The following is a 25,087-nucleotide window of genomic DNA, read 5'->3' on the forward strand; positions in this document are numbered from 1 at the left end:
ATACCATATGTAAGTGACTAAGGGTTTTTTTCAAGTCGTAGCGATTTAGATTATTTTCAATTAAAATTAAAATCGAATTTCTTACATTTATTATATTTCAAAATAAAGGCTGTTCTTTAAAAATTAAAATTGTAACTATATATCTATGTGGAATTCATTATTATTAATACCTGCGCTGTATACTAATATGTTTCCAGTATCTATACTTCCATTAAATTTTTTATACCTATTACCTATGTAATGTTATACTATATGTTCACTGAAATATACATGTATGTAATAGCCTAATGAAATTATGAAATCAGTCATTGTACACAATATAGACATACAATAGTGACCCGTCGGTCGCTGTTGTGTATAATTTCCAATCATTACGACATTACAGTGTTTGAATTTGGAAAAATGTATACTTTGACTGGGTCTTGTGCAGAACCTGTGTTATAAACACACTTAACCACGGTTATTATCTGTAGAAGATAATATGTTCAGGTGTAAGCATTTGAATGTTTTTATGAATGACCAGAAGGTATCAATTGAGTGAGTAGAGCCATTTTGTTTTTAAAGTATTGACATTTAAGATAATTGTTTTGCATTTTAATTTTCAAAATTTTTGAGATTTATTTTCATTTTTTTTTATGGTAGATTGAATAAGAATACAGTTGTACTACGGAAAGAAATGAATAGGTTCGTCTAACTAATAATTGTAAATCAATTTAAATATTTTGAAAATATTATTCTGTATAGTAATCAATAATATATGTTGTAGTAAAAATTATCGATAAATTATATATTTTTAACTAAAACAAAATACATAGAATATTTCATATGACTATAAATTAATTAAGAAGAAGAAAAAAATTTTGAAAGTTAAACCATGTTAAAAGAATGTCAATTGAAATAGCTAATGAAAGTTTCTATGATTTTTCGAATAAAACCAAAAATTTTAATTCGTTGGAGAATTAAATGTACCTAATTTTATGTAATTTTGTAGAAATTTATATTTCAGATGTTCAAAAAATGTTTTTCTTTAATGACGTTTGATTGTTTTATTTTGGTTTGAGGAAAAACTTATGAAAAGCTTAGTATTGAATTTTTTAACATTAAGTGTAAATAATTAAAATCTTATGGATTTTTAGATTTTTCCCAAATTGACGTATTTTGTAAAAATTTGAACATTTTTTTTTCAATTGAGAAAAATTAAATTTATAAGAAATCTTGTATTCAATTTTCTAGAGTTTTTGAGCAGCCAATTTTTTTTAAATATACATATTACTTGTATATATTTATTTAAAAATTTGAATTTCTGTAGTTATTTAATTTTGAATTACAGTAGAATTTCACGTTTATTGTTCCGGGATTATTTTGATAAGTAATAGAATTAATTTAATGTATTATGAAATTTTTTGAAATTTCAGTGGCTTAAAAAATAACTTAACACTTTTTGATATGATTTGAATCATTAGTCATATCACTCATAACTTACTGTGTTTGATAAAAACCTTTTCCCAACGGATTACGATTGATCGTTCGGATTTTCCAATGGTCAGGCGTCCATCATTCCATATATATATTTTTTTTAGTTAAACTATATAAGTACGTGTTATTGCAATATTTTTTTCATGATCCATTGTGGTAAATATTGGATGTAGTAGTTTCGCGTGTCAAATTCTATATATTGGTACATAATATTATAGCGGATGCTTGTGTTATTGGAGTAGTATTTTTTCTTTTATATTTTTTTCTTTTGTCTATAGATTGTAAAATATTAACGGAAAATTACTCTAAGATTTGATGTATGGATAAAATTGAATTGTAAGCATTCTTATATTTATTATTTATTGTCTTCTATAATTCTACCCAAAACATGTTTTGAAAAATTCAACAAATATTAAGTTTGATAAGAAAAATAATCCATTAGATAAAAAAATAATGCACTTAAATTTTAAACTGATTAAATTAATTAGTTTATTGTTTGAGTTTAACATGACAAAATTTTAAAATACCAAGAAAATTTTGAAGAATATATATTTTTTTAAATCGGGAATGAAATCCATGTAATAATTATAATATTTTAGCCTGAGATACCTACATTGTTTACCGAGGGATCAAATTATGAGATAATTGCATTGCTCAATATAAATTATTATTATTATTATTATTAATATTATATTATTAATTAACCACTATAGTTTTTTCTAAAATTTGATTTCAGTTTTTTATTTTTTTTTTTCTAAAATGTCTATCTAAATGAATCGATAAATGAATATTAGACCTAATTAGTTATAGCAAATATTCATTTAGACGTATAATTCAGTAAAACACAAAATCTATAAAATAGTAATATTCATATAATTACGGTATGACTTATGAGATCGAATTAAGATATAAATTTATTTTTGTTTGCTATCATAAAAATATTAAAAACATAAAACTAAAATATTATGTTTGCATTAAAATTAATAGTCACACCATATGGCGTTAAAGTTATGCGTACTAAAGTGCATTTACCAAGCTCTGAATCGATAATTTTCAATTTGGATTTTCGTGTGGAGTGTATAATTAGATCACAACGAAGTGCGATTAAATGTCAATCTCGTTTTTGAATAAAATAATCTCTGTCGCTGAATTTACACGCAATACAATACTTACACAATTTATCGTCGAGTTAGTATAAAGAAACATGTGAAACGAGTAACTCAAGTACTCTGTTAAGATAGTTAACTGCAACTAACGTTAAGTTATTAATTTATTATGCAGTAATTATAAATCATTACCATGCTGATACACATTCATTAATATTATTTCTGCAAAAAACCATTAATCCTTTTAGAAAAAGTCACGTATTGTCTCTGTCTTACAAACATGTAACATAAAAAAAATCTATATATCGGTTTTTTATTACAGCTAGTTTATTTATAGTTGATATTATTTCGATATTCATCGAATTTTCCGGATGTAATAAAATAAACTGTATTCAAGTGAACATATTATATTATATTATATATTTTCTATGCTTGTGTTTAAAACGAGTATTTATATAAATATTTTTTAAATTCATAAATCATAATACTCAATTAAAAATAAGAATATAAAAAATTCATCTCTCTAACATTGTTTACCTATTATACTTTCTTCTACGAATTCTATTATAATTCATAAGTAAACGTATTCTTATATTACCTATAAATGAACTATATAGTAAGAACCCTGTACATAGATTCACTATGTTACACGCGTGTTAGACACGTGTGAGTACAACGTCCTCTTAATGTTTGTAACTCTTGTCAGAATTTTCTTTCGTATAAATATTAAATATGTAACTACTGTCTATTGTGTACAGGAACACGGTAAAATCATTTTTCTTATTTTAACGTTCATTACAACGAAATCAAATTTTGTATGTTTCTTCCTATATATCAAGTATGAGTGAATACATTATACTATCGCGTAATTATTATTCGATTTCGTGAGGGAAAAAACTTATCAAGTCTTTGGTCATCGTCTCGTTAAGCTAAATAGCACTATCAAAATATTATAACTTCTTATACAATGTAATCAGACTTCAACTGTGATTTTTCTATCGCGTCACTTATATATCCACATCTTCTAGTCGGTCGTCGGGTTTTCACCGAAACCGTAACGGGTTGCAGGAGGTCGGCTAAATAATGATATATTACGTACGTATACAGAGTGCACTGTAGCGACGAGCATGGATGTTTGCGGTGGAGGGTGGCGTTTTGTGGCGATGAGGTGGTATTTGTGGTGGAAGGGATGTTTTCGACGGAAGGGGTCGTGGGTTTTCGGAGGGACGGGCCGGCGGCGCGACGGCGTATAAGTGTGCCGCCGTCGCGCCGCTCGCGTTCCTTTTTAGCGACTACATACACTGCCACTATCCGCGCGTACGCACACCACCGACCGACCGAGTCCATCTCGTCCATGCCATTCAGTCGCACAACTGTTGCTCGACCGACCACGCCGTTCGCGCCCCTCCCCCGCAGCGTACGATCGCCGAAGTCATCCTAGACGATCTCGCCGGAGTGAAAATTTTGTCGCCGCGGATCGTGAATTATTTAATTTGAAATAAAATCTCTAATACTCGCCGACGCTCCACGTGTCGTCTCGTGTGCTGCAACCGTTGTCGTCATCGTCGTAGTCGTCTTCGATACCATCGTTTCCCTCCGATTGTCATCTCCCCGTTGTCGGGTTCTGTCTCGGGATCGTCTCGACGTGAGTGCGTGAGTTTACCAGTGCGCGATTCGTTCGTATCTATTTTTTTTTTTTTTCTATATCACGCCCAATACGAACCGCATCTACGCGTTTCTATGACGCTACGACGATGATGCGATCGACGGCCGGCGAGACGACCGCCGAAGTCACAACGACGACCACGACCACGGTTGTTGTAGCCGTGTACGCGAACCGGATAATGCCGAAATCTCATTGAACCCGACGCGACGTTTGAGTGCTCAACGTATACTCATACGCATTCGTTGTTCTTGTTATTGGTATATTATTATATTATATATTTGACTGGCACGCAGTGTCGTCGTTGTGTAGACGTTACGTCGCGATGGCTCGATATACATTATTCCTTTTGACGACATTTTACTGTACAACGTTTATATTATTGCCTTATAATGATAATAACACTTATTAAATTACACAAGAGAACAATATCACAGATTAGGTGATACATAGTATTATACATATAAAGTTTCGTTGTGTGCACATAGTATATTAGGTATTGTACATGGCGTGATGACTAAGTCAGATTTCGCGAAAACATTAATCGTAGAAATACTACCAATGAGTATAAGTAGTATATCGACGTTCTGGATACACTTAAGCGTTTGCCTTCGACGTTATAATAATTTATTATAGACAGGTTGGTGGAATACACTATGTTCGAGTTCTTCGTCAACGTTTTTCGTAAGTTATCGTTATTATTTATCGTCAAGGTATTAATTCGGCTAGTGTCATTTTGTCAAATTACTCAGAGATAATTTTTTTCTGTCTAAATTGTATTCATTTAGTCAAAGTTTTTTAAAAAATCCTGAAAATGAACGTGTTTATAATGGTTGATAGGTTTTCATCGTACATCGATACGAGACTATTTCGTATCTGTACTTTCTTATATTATATACCTTAATACCTTAATAATTGACATATTTTCGGCTATAAAAAGTTACTTAACAATAGTAGATTTAGTTACGAATTTGACGTATTATCGTGAATAATTCACTTATACAAATGATAATATTAAAGTTGTAAATGAAAATACAATTGTTAATATTCACTGTAGTTGACTAATAGTGTAACGATAACGATGTGGTCTTATATTATGACAATGAAAACATTTTCATAATGAACTACCTATTATGTGTAACACAGATATAAAAACTTTATGATGAAGAATATAATATGGTCTCGTTGAATTAAAATGTTTAGAAATTTTTCACCGCATTTATATTTAGTCTGATTATTTGGTTAAAAAAAAAAAAAATAATTATAATAATTTTGTATTCAACTAATTAACGTTGTTATTAATTATTATGAACACTTTTAAATTATTCCTTACTCCTTTGCGTGCTAATATTTTTATAAATTGTCACCAAGTTTCCTTATAATTATTAAATGTAATTAGCATAAATTTTAGAATTCGATATTTAATACTCGTTTGAGAAACTGTTTCATTTTATTGTCTTTACTTCATTAAGTACTTTCCATTACACCTATTTATACGTTATATAATATAATATATAGTAATATAGATATATACATAGTGTGTACATTTATTTAATATAAAATATGTGTATTGGTTTAATGGATAGTGGACACATTATTATTATTTAATAATATACCTACACTGGAAAATAAAAATATTTTTGACGAGACTATTGAAACATTTTTTTGTACATTTGTTTACTGTTGTATAGTCGTCATTATATTACTATATAAATTCCAAAAATAAAAGCATCTTTACCATTACAGCTGATCCTTTTGAAAAATAACACTTTGTACAGTTTTACAATAAACCGTATTATAATATAGTGATATAATAATGTAATGTATTTCTCCCAGAGGGATTTTTTTTTGTTTGGTTATTTAAGAACATTAGTTTTCTTGGTTTAGATTAACAATATTTTTATTTGTTGCATACATTATATAGACATAATATGATATATTATATTTCTAACAACAACTTTAATATTTTTTATTTTATTCTTTAATTTGTAATAAATATAATTGATAGGTAAAACCATATAGGCACACTAATACACTACGCCCTACATTATATTTTGTTCGATAAAATTAAGTGCTTTTAATAATTATTTAAGCGTTTAAATTAATAAATTAAGTAAAAATATCGTAAATTATTGTGTTTATACTTGGTATTATGTTTGTCTCTAAATCAAGTAAAATCTTAAAATCTAATGATGAGTAATGTTTTTTATAAATTATTCGAGGATCATTAACAATATGTTTAAGACTTATTTATCTATTTTTTTAAAAACTATTATTTATATTTTATTTATACGGTTCGTAAAACTATATGTCTTTTTATGTTGTAGGTTAGAACATATTTTATAATAATATATTATTATTGGCGGCCAGTCGGTTGACTGCTCTTTAGTTTTTGCCTAATTCAATTGTTTTTCAGTATACCATTAAATTATAAAGTTGAAATTCCATTATCCAATTCCAACCAACTTTGATAAGTGATTAAACGATTATTAATGATGTAAACTGTAAACTAAATGGACTGCTTATTATATCGTGGAAATATTATGTTGACCTGTGTATTTTCGACCAGTATAACACGCGTTATATTATATCTAGAATTGTATTATCGATCACAAAATTGAATACGTGATCTAATCGAACAAATTAAATTGTTTCACCGTTCAATTTCGAACCAACTTTTTTAACATTTCAAAGATATTTTAAAGTATATTATTTTTTATTTTTAGTCACATAAAAATTATTCCGTAAATTTTATTCTACCAATTTGCTAAACAATTTATAAAATATTTATAATATATAATAATAATAAATTATGTATAATTTATAAAATAATACAATTAATTATTATTGAAAAATGTAATGAAATTTATTTAATATATAAATAAAATTTAAATTATTCATGATTAATAATTAAAAAAAAAAAAATGAAAATAACAGATAAAACGTAAAGCTTAATATGTATATTTAATTTTGAAACCAATATGAATTATAAAATGGAGGGTATTATTATGTTGACATTTTTGGAGAAAAAAGAATTAATATAATATGACCATTTGGGACAGGAAAAATAAAGGTATTTTAAATTTAGTTTTACGTAAAAGATAATTAATTATGTATAGTTAATTATAGTTATATTAAATATAAATATTAAATTATATATAATTGTTACTCATCATTGTAATCATACACAAATTAGTGTTTCTTAATTTTTCTTTATTCACTATAAAAAGTTATGTTTATAAGTTAAATGTGTTTTATCCTTCTGTATTAATTATCGTGATAACATCATATAAATTATCTTTAATAATTATGAACGTTGAACGAATTATTAATATATATTTGTTTTTTTACTTAGAGTCACTCTTTAAATTTGTTTTTTTTACATCTGTTACAGTAATATAGAAACAGTTACCTACATCTTATGAAGTTATAAAATCATCAGAAAAATATTATTCAAAATAATACTCATTCTACGACATATTTAAATGTGTGTTCTAGATTTAGGTAAACATTATTCATAAATATCTAATGAAGACCAAGCTATTTATTATCGGCCTATGGTACTTCAGGAGTTCTCTGGTTTTCTTCAGTGTAATTAATGTTTCTGAGAGTCACATTAATTGACCCTGCTCAACTTAGCGTCCATTTGATTCTATCATTTATCCAAAATAAATGTCATTTTATGTGCGCTTGAAATTCTTAACTAAGAAAGTACTTAATGCAGGTACAGCATGTTATTTAATTTATTCAAAACGTCTGAATTTTAAAATGAATGAATTTATTTATCTATTAGATATTAAATATTGTGAATAATATTTTTTAATAAATTTATTATAATCCTGTTATATAAATAAATGAATAAAAAAAAGTATACAGTGCCTGGATGCGATTGATTAAAAATAGTATAATTATTATTAATTAAAGAATTATAATTTGTACGGCTATTTTATATTTATTTGTTGTATAACAGTCAATTGTATTTATATACGGTTTTATTTGGAGGGTTACTATTTAAGATTTTATGGTTATTCTCAAAATAATGAAGTGTCTCTAGTACCATTTTTAAAAGTGCATAATCCTTATTTGCACTTAGGTATACATAATAATAATAAAAAAAACCAATTTAAATTATTTAGAGTTAAATACAACACACACACACATACACATATATGTATAAATATAATTAAATTTTACGAATAATATAATTTATTAGTGTTTACATTTATGTAGTTAAAATTAAATACACAAAACTAATTTTTAATTTGCTTACCTAAACATTATACGAATAAATGTAATACATTACTATATTTTAAATCACATATCGTTAGGTATGTTGTATTTTAAATAATTTTTTGTTTACAATTTCTTTTAATATATTCATTTAAAACTTTTAAAACAGTATCTTCTGAATATTTCCATAAATATATAAAAATTATTTTATTATTCAAAAATGTATCTTTAACATAAAATACATAACAACTTAATCTTCTCGTGTATATTTTGTATTGTTTGTAAACAATGTATAAACGGTAATGTATAAAATGCATTAACAAATAAAGAGACTGATTTTTAAATGATGTTAGAATATAGTATATAGTATATACCATTATAACTTCTCTTTTAATCATTTTACGGATTTTTTATTCTTATCTCTTATCTCGTTTTTATATATTTTCTCATTTTCTACTAGTACTTTAATAAATTAACCGTTGTATAAAAATAACATTCCATTGAGATATCCATTAAAAACAATAATGATGAACAACATTTTTCTTGTATCTGTAAAATCTTATTTTAATACTTATAAAACCAAGCTCTTGCATAATTTATTATATTAATAAAATATTGAATAAACGTACATATAAACTAAATATAATTTATGTATAACTCATTTAAGAATACGAGAAAAAATATAGTATTGATGGTACTTAAATACTTAAAAACATAAATAAATTTAATCTATAATAAACAAATTGAATAATAATTATAATAAGAATACTATAGTAAAATGGAGTTATTAAAATGATAAGTATAAGTAATGAGCGTTCATTGAAATTCTTGAAAATTAATTCAACTTTATTTAAATTTTGTTTATGATTTGAACCATCTTAGTGGGTAATAAATAATAATCAAAGAAAATATATAAACCACTGTTAGTCCGAATTATTTAACTATCATAAAAGTTTACAAAAGTCAAAAAAATTATTGCTTATGGGCAATGCCAGTTATATTCTATTAAACATTTTGTAAATAGTTATTTATAAATTAAATGCAACTGTGAAAGGGTGAAAACTGAAAGAGACAAAAGTATCATAGAATAATGTGAAATAAGCTTTATATGTCAACACATTTGATGAAAAAGCTCAAGTTTTAGATAATATAAAATAATTATATATATATATACATTTGTAAAATACATATTATTAAAAAGATTATTAGATACTTTGAAACACACACACACATTAATATATAAGTACCATAATATAATATTATATAAGCAAATTATAATTGATATGATTTAAATAGAGAAGGAATTAGTGATATATAAAATATTATTTATATACAATAATTAATATTGTAAAATAAAACTAACTACAAAAACAATAAAAAAGAAACTATATGGCTTTAAACATGGCTCATATATAAACAAATAAATAACTAATTACTTATTTAATATTTGCCTAAACACTGCTTTAAAATCACATAAATGTTTTCCATTATTTTTTTTTAGAAATAATTTTTACTTCTTAAATTTCACTTCAGAATTTAATATAAATCGTGTTAAATCAATTACATTACTAAACTTTATAATCGACAGATTTATTAAATAAAAACTTTTTAAAGTTGGTATTTTTATTTATTTTTACTTCATCATTAAGCAACATTCAATGATTAGCTCTAATTATATGATATAATTTTAAATAATAATAATAATAATATATTAATTAGCAATACGAAAGTAAATGCATATATTTTTATTTCAAATAATTATTTTTTCGGTGCCCTTACTAGTTTTTAAATTCCGAGTAATCCTATTGATGATAAATAACGAAACGTTTATTAGTTTTGGTCATTGTGTATTTTTAACAATTAAAAACATAAAAGTTCAAACAATGTCTATTGAATATTCAACGTTAACTTGTGATACTCATAACCATGGGCCATATTTTATTTATTTAAAGCGTTATTCAGCTTAACCAGCGCTACGCGATAGCAACACTAAATGAAAACAAAATTGAAAAAAATGAAAAAAAAAAACTTTTGACTAAACACATAACTATAATGGTCTTTGTCAGTGTTTCGAGTTTTCTTTGAAATACAATTTTCCAAAGGTATAAAAAGTCTCTTTCGGGGAACGTATAATTTTTTTATTTTATCTTATTATTATTTTTTTTGAGATATCATAAATCTGTAATAAAACGTTTTTTATTAGTTAAAACATTGATGAACTTCATATTATTATTTATTTCGGTAGAAAAGTAGAAGTTTCAATGAGCTAATTGTATATACACTCAACACAGCAGTAGTTATATAGACGATGAAAAAAGGTATCTCAAACAATTCACACATGAATCAAATAATCCGTATTTTTACACTCCTAGATTAAATTTATCACTGAATTTTTTTTATGTTATGGTAATCCACTGGTTGTAATAAATATTTAAATATGATATGTGTTTTCGGATAACTTAATCTAACGAAAAGTATAATATGCCGATAAGTATAAGATATAGTATACGGTTTACCTTTTTTTACTTATCAATCCGTTATTGGAAAATTTGTAATATTTAGTAAATAATTATTCAAATCAAGATTATCGTGTTGTTTTTGGTTATTAGTGCTGTTATTATGTATACAAATAGCAAATAGCTACTATAATGAGAACAATATCAACAATTCGCTTTTCATCTATTATGATGCAGAGCAATTAAATAGATTATTAAGTTGTTATGTTTAAATTGTAATATTGTACTGTTATAACATAGCTGTCAGTATACTGTGATTTATTATAGCTTTTGAAGTTAATGGTTTTCACAATGTATATTAAGTACCCATGGTTTCAATTGTTTTTTTTTTTTTTACATAAGTTGTGATTTTGACTTAACTTGAAGAAAAAAAATGGATATACTTTGGTAATGAATTGAAGAAAATATAGAACAAATATTACATTTGTTAATCAATAAGCTCGTTACGATTACAAAAATATTGTCTTTTAAAATTTACCGGCTTTTTTTAAATTAATTTTAAAATTATTATGTAATTAAACAAGTCGGATATAAATCGAATTTGTTTAATTAAAGTTGTATGTATATACATCTGACAGAAACCATTTATTTATAGTTATTTGCTCATTAAAATTATTTTGCATGCAAATAAATACATACATATATTTATATAAAATATTTTCAGTCAATAAAAGTTCTATATGTGTAAATTATAAAACTACGTATATAATTAATGTTTATAAAATTATTTTAACACCAGAAAATTAAATTCAATTTTTTTAAAAATATATATAATATATATTATATTAAAAGGATTTTCTATTAATATAATTTGATTTGTGTTTCCAAAGTATTGAAATATTAATAAAAATATAGGTATTCTTAACATATTCAGTGCATTTAAATGTATACCTATGCTAAGTTGAAAAAAACAACGTCTATAAGTGCATTAATAATTACTTTAAATTCGTGCATGTGTGGTTTATTAAAATATTCGCATTGGAAATAATACACCATCCTGTGGTGGTTTATTTGGATCGAGAGTAATCTGAATACTTGATAATATTTTGCAGTTTGATGTGTCTATACTGTTTAGGTCACACACGCCGAATTCCATTCCAGAAATATTCTATTAAACTAGCTTCCACGTGCACGCATTTAAACGTTCCTGAACATTTTTCTTCGTTTGAATATTTGAAAGTGGTCAGCAAAACTATTGTTACCGGAGTACAACGAGTTTTTCATCCACGTTAAAATATGTGATGTGGGACACCAATTTTGTATTAACACTCAAAATGTGATACATTTAATAAGAACATATAGACTGTGACATTAATATAACATCCATGTTATTTAATAAATGATTTACCGATTGATCTTGCAGTATCGTAAATTGTTAGATTCTATCGAAGGGATGGTTAGCGAAATGTAAAATTACTTATTTGTCCCCTTTCGTAGATATTATGTTCACGGAAATAATATTGTTAACGTGTATAGTTAAAATATATTAGAAGTATATGTCGAGAATCGAAAAACCCTTAATCCAACTAATTGTAAACCAGTAAACGTTGAACAGTATAAATGTTGTCCAAAAAAAGGAATCATATCGGGTCTGCTGGCATGTCCCGACAGCAAACCGATAGGGTAAAAGTAATTAGGTTAATTAAATTTAGTTCAATTGAGTTAAAGTTAAGTTGTAAATAAGAGTATAAAAATAATCTGAAAATTTAAAATGAAATATGTAAAAAAAAAAGTATTTAACTAGTTAAAAATAGTTATTATTTTTTTAATTATCACAAATATATGAAACATGGAGATTATATTATAACATTTGTTTTTTATATAAATAGTAACTAATTATTTTGTAAGAAATGTATTCTTTCTCATAGTACAACAGGTGTTTAGTTAGAAACTGTTTATAAGATCACTCTTTTGTATCTTCTAAATCTTAAAATCAAGAAATATTTATTTGATTATTTCTAACTGAAATCCATAAAATACAGTGTGATTAATTAGAAAGCAGTTAAATTAGTTTTAAATTTTAGCCACTGTGGTGGATATAATATATACAAACAATACGGTTTTAACACGACTCGTCAAGTTAAAAACCCAAATAACGTCTTTTTAAGTCTTTAATGTCCACTTTCGGATACGAGTTATGTACACAGTGTTTCGGTTTGCGGTCGTGGTATACCGGATGAGCGAGACGAACACATAGATAATGACGTATGTCGACGGTAACTTATAGTTGTTGGTGATAGGTTGCTTGACGGAAAATTAGCTCGTAACTTCACCACTTACAAAAGCGCGCGTCCCGGAGACCGCGTGAACACACCCATGGTCGTGCTCTGACGGTTTCGCAGTGGCGACTCGCACCCCGACCGCCGCCACCGTCGCCGACGACGACACCACCGCCCCCGACACCGACACCGACACGGGCGCCGACATGACGTCGCGACACGTCGCCCGCGGACCGTGAGTGTGCCGGCCGGCGTACCGCGCCCATAAAGCCATGTGCACGGCGGCCACCGGATGTTGGCGTGGCCGTTTTGCGTCGACATGAACCGCGCCGAAGAGGTGCAGCTGTTCCGCAAGTCCAGAGAAGTGTCGCTGAGAAGCAACGGCAGTGGGACGGGCAACTGTGGGGCGAGCGGGTCGCCCGTCGTCGACAGGGTCGCCTCTACCGAACTGAGACAGCTACACCAACAGCAGCAACAGCAACAGCAACAGCAACAGCAGCAGCAACAGCAACAACAGCAACGACCGCGCGTCGGATGTGGCGGAGTCGGTGGTGGCGGCGGCGGCGGCGGCGGCCAACCGGAAGAGGACGAGCGGCGCCGGCAGCAGCGGTTTGTTGACGGCGGCAAACAGGAAGCCGCACCGGACCAACAGGTCCGGCCGCCGCACCACCACAGACGGATGCCCAGGTTCGGCGAGGCGCATCATCGGCGGGTGCCCACGCCGCTCAAGAAGCGCCGGCAGCCGCGCGAGGACTTCGCCGACCCGCCGACGCCGAGCAGCGACGCCGACGACGCGGCCATCGTCGAGGTGGTCACCGCCGGCGGTGATGCCAAACCGGCCGCGCCACCCGGCGTCCCCGACCCGTACTACCCCATTTACCTGCCCATTGACCAGGCGTTCAAGGCCAAGTACGTGTTCCACCAGCGGAAGGGCAAGACTTTCCAGGAGAAGGTCTACGTGTTCCTCGAACACCCGTGCGGATGGATTTGCTTCATTTACCACTTCGCTGTGTAAGTACGACCGCGTGTCAGCGCTGCACTTTGCGTTAAATACACATAATGTACATTATTGTAGATCATAGAAACGGAGTGGCTTATAAATAATAATAAAAAAAAAATCCCAAAAAAGAAATAAAATCGAGTATGTCAATAAATATAGTGGAATCTAGATAACACTGATTAGTCGTGTGCAAAAAAAGAAAATTCGAGTTATCTTAAATGATTTTGTATACTATACAAAAACTTTATTTTATAATAATTTTATTATTTATTTATTCTATGTATAACCGTGCCTCTTAAGCAAAGAAATAATTTGGTTTTCGATTACAATTATCATTATTTATGTACATACACTGATTATACGCACACGTATTATATTACGTAATTATTACATAATATATTGTATTTCAGTGATTTTCGTTAGTGTACATCGAAAAATTCGAGTTATAAGCCGAAAATGTTGATGATTTTAACTTTTCGAGTTAGTGAAATTTAAAAAATCAAAAAAATTTATCTCACGTAATATTAAATATTAAAATGCTAATGGTCAAGACATTCCTTCGAGTAATCGACAATACAGCTTATAGAAGTTCGAGTTATCGAAGTTTCTTTGTATATATCATTTCGATTTCATAAATTTTGATTTTTCTCAAACTATCTACTTAAGTAGTTAGTAGTTATATTGAAAAATATATTAACTAGTATCTACACTATGTCTTACAACATGTACAAAAAATTCTCGATTAAGATCGTATTACATGAATTGAATTTAATTCATTTTTTATACCTATTTTTCAAACTTAAATCGTTGAGTATGAAAAATAATGAATACGAATAGCACCACATTAATTAGTGAAAAATTGTTTTTTAATTTATATGTCCCACCGTTTTTTATTTTTATATTTTTGGAATCTTCAACTTCATTACAGTACTAAAAAAAAAAAAAAAAATGAGACATGATTTTAAATGAAAATCTTTGCAATTTTTATGACATATAATAACTTTTTTTTTAAAAAAAAATAACTAATTACTAAACATTAAACTCTGCTCTCGTTACTCTTACATATAAAGCAAGAGTATATAAAAGTTAGAAATAAAATATATAATATGTATTGCATTAATTAAAATTAAATATCGATGTGTGGAACTTGTTTACTATTACAGTGAAAAGTACAACTAAAGTATGAAACCCATAATAATTATTACAACATTTTAACCATTAATATATATACTGTCAAAAATAAATCATACAATAATTAAGTATGAAACTTAAGTCATTAATAGAAAAATTGTACAAATTAAATCATTAGAATGAACATAAGTGCATATAACAATACTAAACTATAACATTGTATTCATTATTTTTTTTTATATAAAATAATTATAACAAAAGTTCCACGACAATAGTTAGTTAATTACATTCTACGTTTTGTTACCATAATTACGACTTTCTTATTTTAGAAATGAAAGTCGATTTTAGAGTAAATGCCATTCATCATTAAGATAAAAAAAATATCAGCCGTTTTATTGGCTTTAATACTATTTTGCATTAGAGAAATAATAAACTTGCTATCTAATGTATTTAATATTTTATCTGTGATGGAGATGTGTAGTAATAATAAACAGTGCCTCATATGTTATATTTTATATTGAAATTTTCAATTTGACATTTTCCAAGCACCAACCAGTAATAATTTTAGCTGTCAATTTTCAAAAATCATTAAAAATAAAAAAAAATTCTTGTCCAACGAATTAAAATTAATCATATAATAATTTTAATTACATTTTCGATCTAAAATCCGCTTTTAAATGCGTTTGAATTCGAAACGCAAATATCTCATCAAATCGTAAACAACGAAAACGAACGAAGTTTTTGTGATAGTTAATTTAAATAAATTAGTTTGTTCGATTCAACTTCTTGTACTTTCAATAGAAAATAGTATAGCCTAAGAGAATCTATCGGATGGCTTACGGAGCTTCATTAATTTAAACGATTGAGAAACGTTTTATATATTGTTGTTATGAACTATCTGAATGTTTAAGTATTTATTACGTTATTCACAATGCTAATCAAATTCTTATTGAGACTTAAACTTGGTTCAAATAAATGACTTGGATTGATTTTATTTTATTAGTTTTCGTTAAAAGTAAAGTTTACAAAAACAATAACGCATTGTTTATCGTCGGTAAATTAGTTTACACCAAATATACATCTACATACAACGTCCTATTAGTTAAAATGCTATTTCAATTGCCAACTCCAATACTATTAATTTAAATGGAAGAGTTTATGTTCAAGAATTGATGGTTTTTTTTTTTTAGTACACAAAACAAGATATTATCATGTTTTATAGCTCAACCATACATATTTTGTCAATAAAATTGTTTGTAATCTGCATATTATTAATGTATATGACTTAATTCTACCATAAAAGTAGTAGAGCATAATATTTATGTTTTAAAAATTAAAAATTATTTTTCCAACTTTTAATATTCTGTTTTAAACTAAGACGTGTTTGATTAGGTCAATATTTAAACAAATTATAATATGAATTATATAGTTATAATTCAATAACATCAAATTAAATTATAAATAATTAAGTACGTGGAGTTCATGGAGGGAACGTAAATACGATTTTTTTATTAAAGTAAATTTACGCAATTGAAAATATTTTAATTATACCTTTTTTGTCGCTATCCATTGTATTATTATATTTTTGTTGCTTAATTGGATATAACATGTAATATGTCAAACATTTTTAAAATTGTATTTGAAAATTATTGTATCTATCATGAATCATGCTTTTATTTCATTTTTTGATATTTTACATCAGATATTTAAAGTATTAACAAAATAATCATAAAATCAAATACCTATCCATACAAATATTGTTTTCATCCACTATATTTTAACATAAAAGTTATGTGAATTGTGTTGCACTAACAAAATTTGTTATTCCACAATAATAACCAACTGTGACCGTTCAATATGACTCAAAAGTAGAAATTTTGGGTTAACAGAAAAATAGATTATAATATGCAATTATTTTAAGAATAAATTAAAGTAAAATGTTATAAAGGACCATTTATTGAATACATAGAACAAAGATTAATTAATCACTGATTAATTTCTACATTCTAGGTTTTGTTAGGGAATTTAAAATATCGATTAATATAGACAATTATTTAAAATAAAAGAACCTTGCAATCTATTTTGTACGCAAGCTTAATTTTATAGAATTATTTTGGTACCCAAAATATAAGCTATTTAAATAGTGTAAATTTATTATATTATAGTATATTATTATAATATATTTATAGTACATGATACGCAACTCTGTTGATTTTAGAACAATTAAATATTATATGCAAAATCGATATTATTATGTTCTCATTTCAATTACATTAATCTAGCACGGCGTTGTGAATAGGCTATTTTGCTACATCTATGTCGTGCGTTTTTTCTTGGTAACTTAATATTACAATAATATTTATTAAGTATCTTTATATTTATTTATATCTTATGTGAGGCAATATCTTTGAACGGCTATTTCTTAAGTTTTACCAAACCGATTATCATCATTTTTTTTTAAACGCAAGTGTTTAGTGTATAAATGAGTCATTTATTGAAATAAGTTCAGGTAAATTATTAATTAAAGAGTTATTAGAAATATTTAGTTATCCCTGTGACCCTGTAGTTACGTAGCGACGAGCGCTACTCTCTTTCACACGCACACATATTCATAACCCCCCACAATTCCTACGTCAATTGCTACGTCATCAAAAGCATGGATTTTTTTATAAAAAAAAAAAAAAAAAATACTAAAATTTGTTTGTTTACATTTTTGATGAAACATTTACGGTACACCTGTCACCTGATATCTGTAACTATAATTATTATTTAAACTATAAAAGCCAAATCACTTTAAATTATAAATATTAAATATGTTACATTATTATAAATTTAAAAATATTATTTTTTTTTATAATAATTCAACAGCCACTCTAGCTCAACATTGACGTGTAATTTAGCTAGAAGTTTATTAACATTTAAATACGTAAAATAAATCATGTAAATAAAAATGCATATTTTTAAAGTGAATTAATGAATAATTATAGCAGTTTAGACAATAATAATTTTCTGTAATTTATTTCAATAGAATTATTTATTTTTTTGTCGATCTCATAATAAAATACTATAATTATATTCATATGTTTTTTTAATTATCTGAGTATAGAATAAGTTCTAGGTAAATGAATATTAAATTTATTTTGTTTTTTTTTTATAAAATACCATTAATGAAAATTATTAACCTTACTATAAACATTTTAACAAATCAGAAATTACTAGATCGAATTTAATTCAAATACATAATGACTTTAAAAAAATTAATCATTTGATTAATAATTTTAAGTAAAAAAAAAAATTGGCTTAAATTATAATAATATAATAGTTATGTATTTCTATAGTTTTTACAGTTCTGTTAGGTACTTAAATGTTATAAAAAAAACATAGTAATACTATTTGAAAGTATGGTAAAATAATTATTCTTAAAAAATCCGAAAACCATAATTTGAAGTAATATTTTTTAAAGTTAAAATAGGTAAGCATGCTCGGTGAATTACTCTTTGTATCTATCTATCTCGTATACACACATGTTAGCATGTTAAAATTAACCAGAAAGTCGGTAACCCTAGAATATAATTAGATGGAATATTTTAATTTAATTTATGTCTGATAGACTAAATTCACCATAATCATCAAAAAAAAATATTTACATATTTTTTCTTTTTAATAATACAAAAAAAAATGTTACTGTGACATATTTCAATTAATCAACACACTATCATGCAATATAGTAAAAAAAAATTTATGGTAAGTAAAAAATAAACTACAAACAAACAATACATTAATTTTTGTTATACTTTCGTGAAATTGCACAACTTGATAACATTTATACAATTATACTTGATATCATTAATAAAATGAATTTTGATATTAGTATATTACTTGGTATTTTAAAAATATTTAAATATTTAATTAAAATATATTACTTATAGTACTATGTAGTCAAACCTAAGTATAACGTTTAATGATAATATTATGTAATTCCTAATTTTTCTCGATCTATTATTATAATTAACAGTGTTTGTCTATAAAATATTTATTTTTACTTTCCAAATAAAAGTATTGTTTAAATATTGTTTTTACTAAAGCGTGATTTAATAATTATTTTGATCTAAATAATTGTTTTTATTACTTAGGAGTATTATTGTTTACCTGTACCTATATTACTTTCGAATAACCCGAACATAGAGATTTATTTTAAGCTAATTGTTTTGACTGCATTTGAAATATTATTTTAGTTATCTATGAAACAAATTAATTTTCTTAAATATAACCTGTCTGAATTACATTTCATTATGAACTGACGTAAAAGCTAAGTAAATTGCTTTTATTTTCGATTGTCAGATGCAGTCGGCAAATCAATTCGTCGTGAGTCACAAAAGATCTCGTGGTAGGTAACTATATAAAAGCTTAACACAAAAAATGTGTGTTTGACCTTAACATTTTCAATATTAAATCGATTTTATTGTAGTCTAAACAACATAGAAGGTTGTTAGTTTAATCAAATTAGTTCATAGAGTACAGTTATCTCATACCACGTTTAAAAAGTTATTTTCTATAGAATTGGTAAATGATTTTCTAAACGAATTAAAATATTATTATGTTTGACTTTAACATAATAGTTAGCGTATCACCTAATAGTTTTGCGATAGTTGCTTTATTAACAAACTCGTTTTGTCAATTTTTATTGTACGCTATTGAAAATTATATAAATTTGATATTACGAACAAAACCCATACCAATAATACATCACCAAACATGTCTTATTTTATACTAATATGAATGTGATCTATACTTCATTCAAAATCAAATCTATTTATAACAAAACATATTATTTACTTGATGTTTAGTTTACCAGTAGTTTATGGTCAAGCGAGGTTTGGTGAACTAGTTAATAGATGAGTATTTTTTTTTTAACGAAACATGATCCATTTTTAGGACCTGTTAAGATAAAATAATATTACACTTAATTTTTTTAACCTAACGTTTCTATCGAGTTAAGTGTTTATTAAAATCATGTATTTTTCATATTATTAAAAAAAAATCTATTATAATTTTTTAATGGTTATTATGGAAAGGCTTGGGACTAGTTCATTACAAAATCAAACAAAAAAAAAGGTGGAGATAGTACAAACTATTGCAACCCACGTCATAGAATATTCATCGCCGCCATCATTCGTCACTAAATGAAAAATTATAATACACTAAAGAAAATAATTTTATCTAATTATAATAACTAATTTATTATTTGTAACCAATTGTAAATCAATATACTTATAACTAAAAAAATATTCGATTTCATAAACAGAAATAAAATTCACGCACCGACCATCATATAGTTGGATTAAAATACAAAACTTAAAACACTCCCCTAAGTCTCAAATAATCTATTGATATAACTTTTATTGAAAACAGGTCAGTAGTTTTTGAGTCTATAGAGATCAAATAAGAAAAAAAGAAAAGTTAATTTATATATATATATATAATATACTATATAGGTATCGTATACATATTATAATAAAACCCAAGAAGAGGCCGATTTCCGGCTTTTCACACTATTTCCTTTGGCTTAAAGGTAAAGTTTGTCTTCGAACCGTGCATTAAAAAGGCCACCTGTCTTAACCAGGCAAAATGCGTCAGTTCTCACGCTAAACCTTTTTGGTGGTGTTCTTCGCATATATTATATATAGAAGTATACATTATATTATAATAATTTTGGATACTTTCATTAACGCAGTAACCACGGGCGGTGGAGTATTCAACCAGTATATACAAGCTGGGTGGCGATTAAACATTTTTCGAATACAATTTTAATTAAAACTCTGTTATTCGAACGATATCAAATCATCAGCCCTACCTCCTCCTAAAATTCTTCTTACAGCGTTTGCCTTTACCCATAACACTTTGACGTCACCACAGTTCATCAGCGCTCGGCGTTCGTCCCTCGAGGACTTAGACGGTGACAATGAGCTTAATGTCGTACAGGAAAACTTTTAAATTACATGTGATGCCATCAGTGTCGGCTTGGACGGTGGCGACAGTTCCACGAACGTCGTAATAATAATTGTTAAGTCTTTCGTACGCCAACGTTCAGCCAAAAATTGACCGCTCAAATACCCCAAACTATATCCGGTCACCCAAAATCAGATGTCGAGTATCGCGGATACATATATATTATTGCAGTGTTATTTTTATATAATATTCCTCACGTAGGCATCGTGTTAAAATAATAATAGTATCCGTCACGTTGAGATCGGTTGCGCGTTTCTGACCAAACTTTTAAGATTGTTTTGGAGATCACGAAAGCCATAATGGTATAATAAGCGGTCCTGTCAATTTGACGTGTCCATTTCCAACATAATATGACTATTGAACGTTAGTGGTATATTATGTGCACGAGTTGATATTATAAAAGAAATTTTGCATTAAGCCAACCAAAACTGCAACAAGAGCACCGTCAGCTGCATATCGATAGATTCGAACTTCCGTTGCTGGTCCTAAAGTTGTCTGCAGGGGACACGTCTTTGTAGATGATTATTATTATTAATAACTGCGTAGTTCGGACTTTATTGCGTGTATACGCGCTAGCTGTCGTCGTGGTTTTCTGCCGCGAAATTGTACTGTGGTGCCCGTTACGTTATAATTATACGGTTCAACAACTCTTATTCGTACCCACCCGAAATTCCTTAATGTACACCCTCCCACAATATACAGTAGTAGGTATCAAACCCGAGATTTTGGTCATCTGATACCGAAACCTGGTTTGAATTCATATACCACGGTAATAATATATAATTATTAATGTTGATAGTTCCGTGCAATAGTACGATATTCTCATAATACCGTTGCGTTATTGTTGTTATTATTTTCAAACCAATCTAACTGAAATATCACATTTCCTTAGCTATCGCATAAAAAGTGCGGATTCAGAGTTTGAAATCATAAAATAAATACTATAGCGGGATGACACCGCGGTTTATAATCATATACACAGTAATCAAATTGGACCAAAAATAAAACAAAAAACTTGCAATATCAAGTGTAAACGTGTTTTGTAAATGCATATATAGTATTGTATATGAACCAATTAACAGGGTTTTTGATAAAAAGAAAAACTGCTTAACGACATCGATGCCACGTACAATCTCATACACATAGGAACGTGTTACATCACAAATAATAACAATTTAATCGTTGATGATAAAATCATCAAGGATCGCTAAAATCACTTATTTATAAACCGTTGATACCACGCAGAAATGTGATTATCATTATGAACGGTGGTAAGCTATACAATTACAAAGTTTAAATTCTCTGTGACTCGGAATCAAACTATACTATCAAACCCTATTACGTTGAGTGATTTATTCTAAACTTGGATATAAATATTTATTAAATATTTAAATCTGATGTGGTATTGTTTTAATTTAAGTTTAATTTCTTATAATTATATGGTTTTTTAAGCTATTATATTAAAATCATTATGTACTTTTTAGCACTTGTAGTTCAAACTATGTACCGTTAAACTGATATAAAAAAAGTAATTAATCAAGTTAAACGTAATTTAAAATTAATAAAAGGTTCCGATGAATTATTTAACATTTAACATCAAATTGCTTAAAAACATATAATTTTCCAATTTACATACATTTTTCTGTTTTATCAATAATTTTTATCCCATCCGTCATATTTTTCTGTTTATTTTAAATCATAATAAATTATATTTACAGTGCCTGAAACGTTCTGATTAACTTGAAATCATAATTATTTAAATTTTATTTTTATTTTTATTTATTGGATATTTAACATCATCAATTAATCTAACACAAATATTGTAATACCTATAATGTAGTAATAAACTGTTAGGTAAACCACAGCATTATGAATAAGTCTTATTTAACATTAAATTTATAAAATATTATTTTATTATGTACTATAAACATATAATTTATAAAAATTTCGAAAATACATAAAACTAATATAATATTCACGATTCACTGTTACAGTAACTTTCTGACAAAATATCTACTGCTTAGTGCTTAGTAAATATAATTTATGTATGTATAGAATAAAGATGTATTTCTTATAAATGAAACAATATCAAATAAGGTCAACACAGAGTATTGCAGTATCAGTAATTAGTCATAGCAATTAAAACACCCTTGAACATTAATCATCTTATCATACTTATATCTAATTTCTGAATCTTTCTTATAAATTCAATAAATCGGTTATCCTAAGACTGCATTACCTATCAATTTTTTTTTTTCAAATCTATATGTTGTTAATAGTACTCATATATTGTTCGTAAGTTGTCAATGAAAATTTAAGATTTATATTAAGATTTTAAATTGTGTACTTTGATGCCATCATATTCCATTTCCGTTTTGCAATCATTTTCGTATTGTTATACGTTTTGTCGGTGATACGGTTTCGTATTCCAGAAGTTTGTCTCTGCGGAGAGGGGTTAAAATTTCACTTCCGGTCAAACTAACCTTTAGTTATATACCTGCTTGGCTTTTACCCGTAGTGCTTTAGATACGTGACAACGTGAAAATCCATCACAAGGCATATTGCTAATAGATAGTGATGTTGTCACTCGCCGATTGGAAGTCCTATAATTATAATTTATAACTGATTTCATAATATTATAATATATTGATCCATGTAACAAGAAATGTGCTTAAATAGTCGTCATGAGTTAGTAAAAGGGTGGAGAGGGCTTAAACACATAAAACATTATCGAGACCTTATTGATCCAGTCCTTAGTAAGGGACAAACAAAGACCACGGGTATATATTTGTCTAATTATTATAAAATGATTAAAATGGTAAATGTTTTAATTTTAATTCGTATTAACCGCTAAGTGAATGTTGAAGTTCATTTACAGTGTATATTTTTTCTGGGGCTTTTAAGCTACTTTGGCCGTTTTCAAGGATTTAAAATTAAACGGCGTCTATACTTATTGATTAAAATCCGACAAGAAAAAAATGCATTTAATGAATTCAAACACGAACCTTAACCGTTAAATTATTAAAGGGTTACAAAAACTATTTACATTAGAGTTTGTCTTTTGTCTTTTTACTTTTCCAAAGAAACTTAGCTTGTTAATTGTAAATATAAATATATATTATATATATTTACAGTATCTTACTACAAGTCAACAAAGTTGCAACACAAATTTACTCAATTCAATTGGATAAACAATGAGATCAATAACAAATGTTATAGAATTATATTGTTTTTTTTTTTAAAAAAAAAACATATTTCAGAAATATTTCACTACCTATAATTGAAATTAATAACATTCTAAAAAAGTACAAAACATCTGGTATGTAATTTAACTTATATTTCTATAAAACATTTGATAGTAATTTAAACTTTTTTCTATATTTTAGTTATTATATATCATAAATTGACTTATAGAGCTTATAACAAATATGAATTTCTAGTCGAAATTGTTGTCTATTTTTTGATGGTTTTATAAAAAAAAAAAAGTGGTATTGAGTAAAGTTAGTTAAGATTTTGGAGTAAAGATATTAACTAAATAGAACTTGATTATTTTTTTTTTTTATAAATTTGTTTCACTGTAAGTTATTGACGAATGATAATTGATATAATTCAAATAACTGTAAATATTTTATCTTTTTAAGTGATAATGGTTAAAAACCAGTTCATTCGTTAATTGATACTAATCAAGTAGTTTATTTATAATATATAGGGTTATTGCTATATTAGTAAATGATAAA

At 27.1% G+C, this 25,087-nt stretch overlaps 1 protein-coding gene across 7 annotated transcripts in view; it reads left to right on the plus strand.

The window, feature by feature from the left end:
* LOC114127183 (potassium voltage-gated channel subfamily KQT member 1) overlaps positions 1-25,087 on the plus strand; it is a 249,323-nt gene that overhangs the window by 127,408 nt on the left and 96,828 nt on the right. Inside the window, exons 1-2 of one of the 7 annotated variants that reach the window (XM_050201263.1) lie at positions 3,879-4,505; positions 13,232-14,221. The exons of the other annotated variants lie outside the window; for them this stretch is intronic. Of the exons in view, the coding sequence (XP_050057220.1) occupies positions 13,503-14,221 (719 nt within the window). The 5' untranslated portion in view covers positions 3,879-4,505; positions 13,232-13,502. Of the gene's footprint in view, positions 1-3,878; positions 4,506-13,231; positions 14,222-25,087 lie in introns of those variants that run through there. 7 annotated transcript variants of the gene reach the window in all.

This window comes from Aphis gossypii, chromosome 1, assembly GCF_020184175.1.
Source record: "Aphis gossypii isolate Hap1 chromosome 1, ASM2018417v2, whole genome shotgun sequence".
In the NCBI taxonomy this organism is placed as follows: Eukaryota; Metazoa; Arthropoda; class Insecta; order Hemiptera; family Aphididae; genus Aphis; species Aphis gossypii.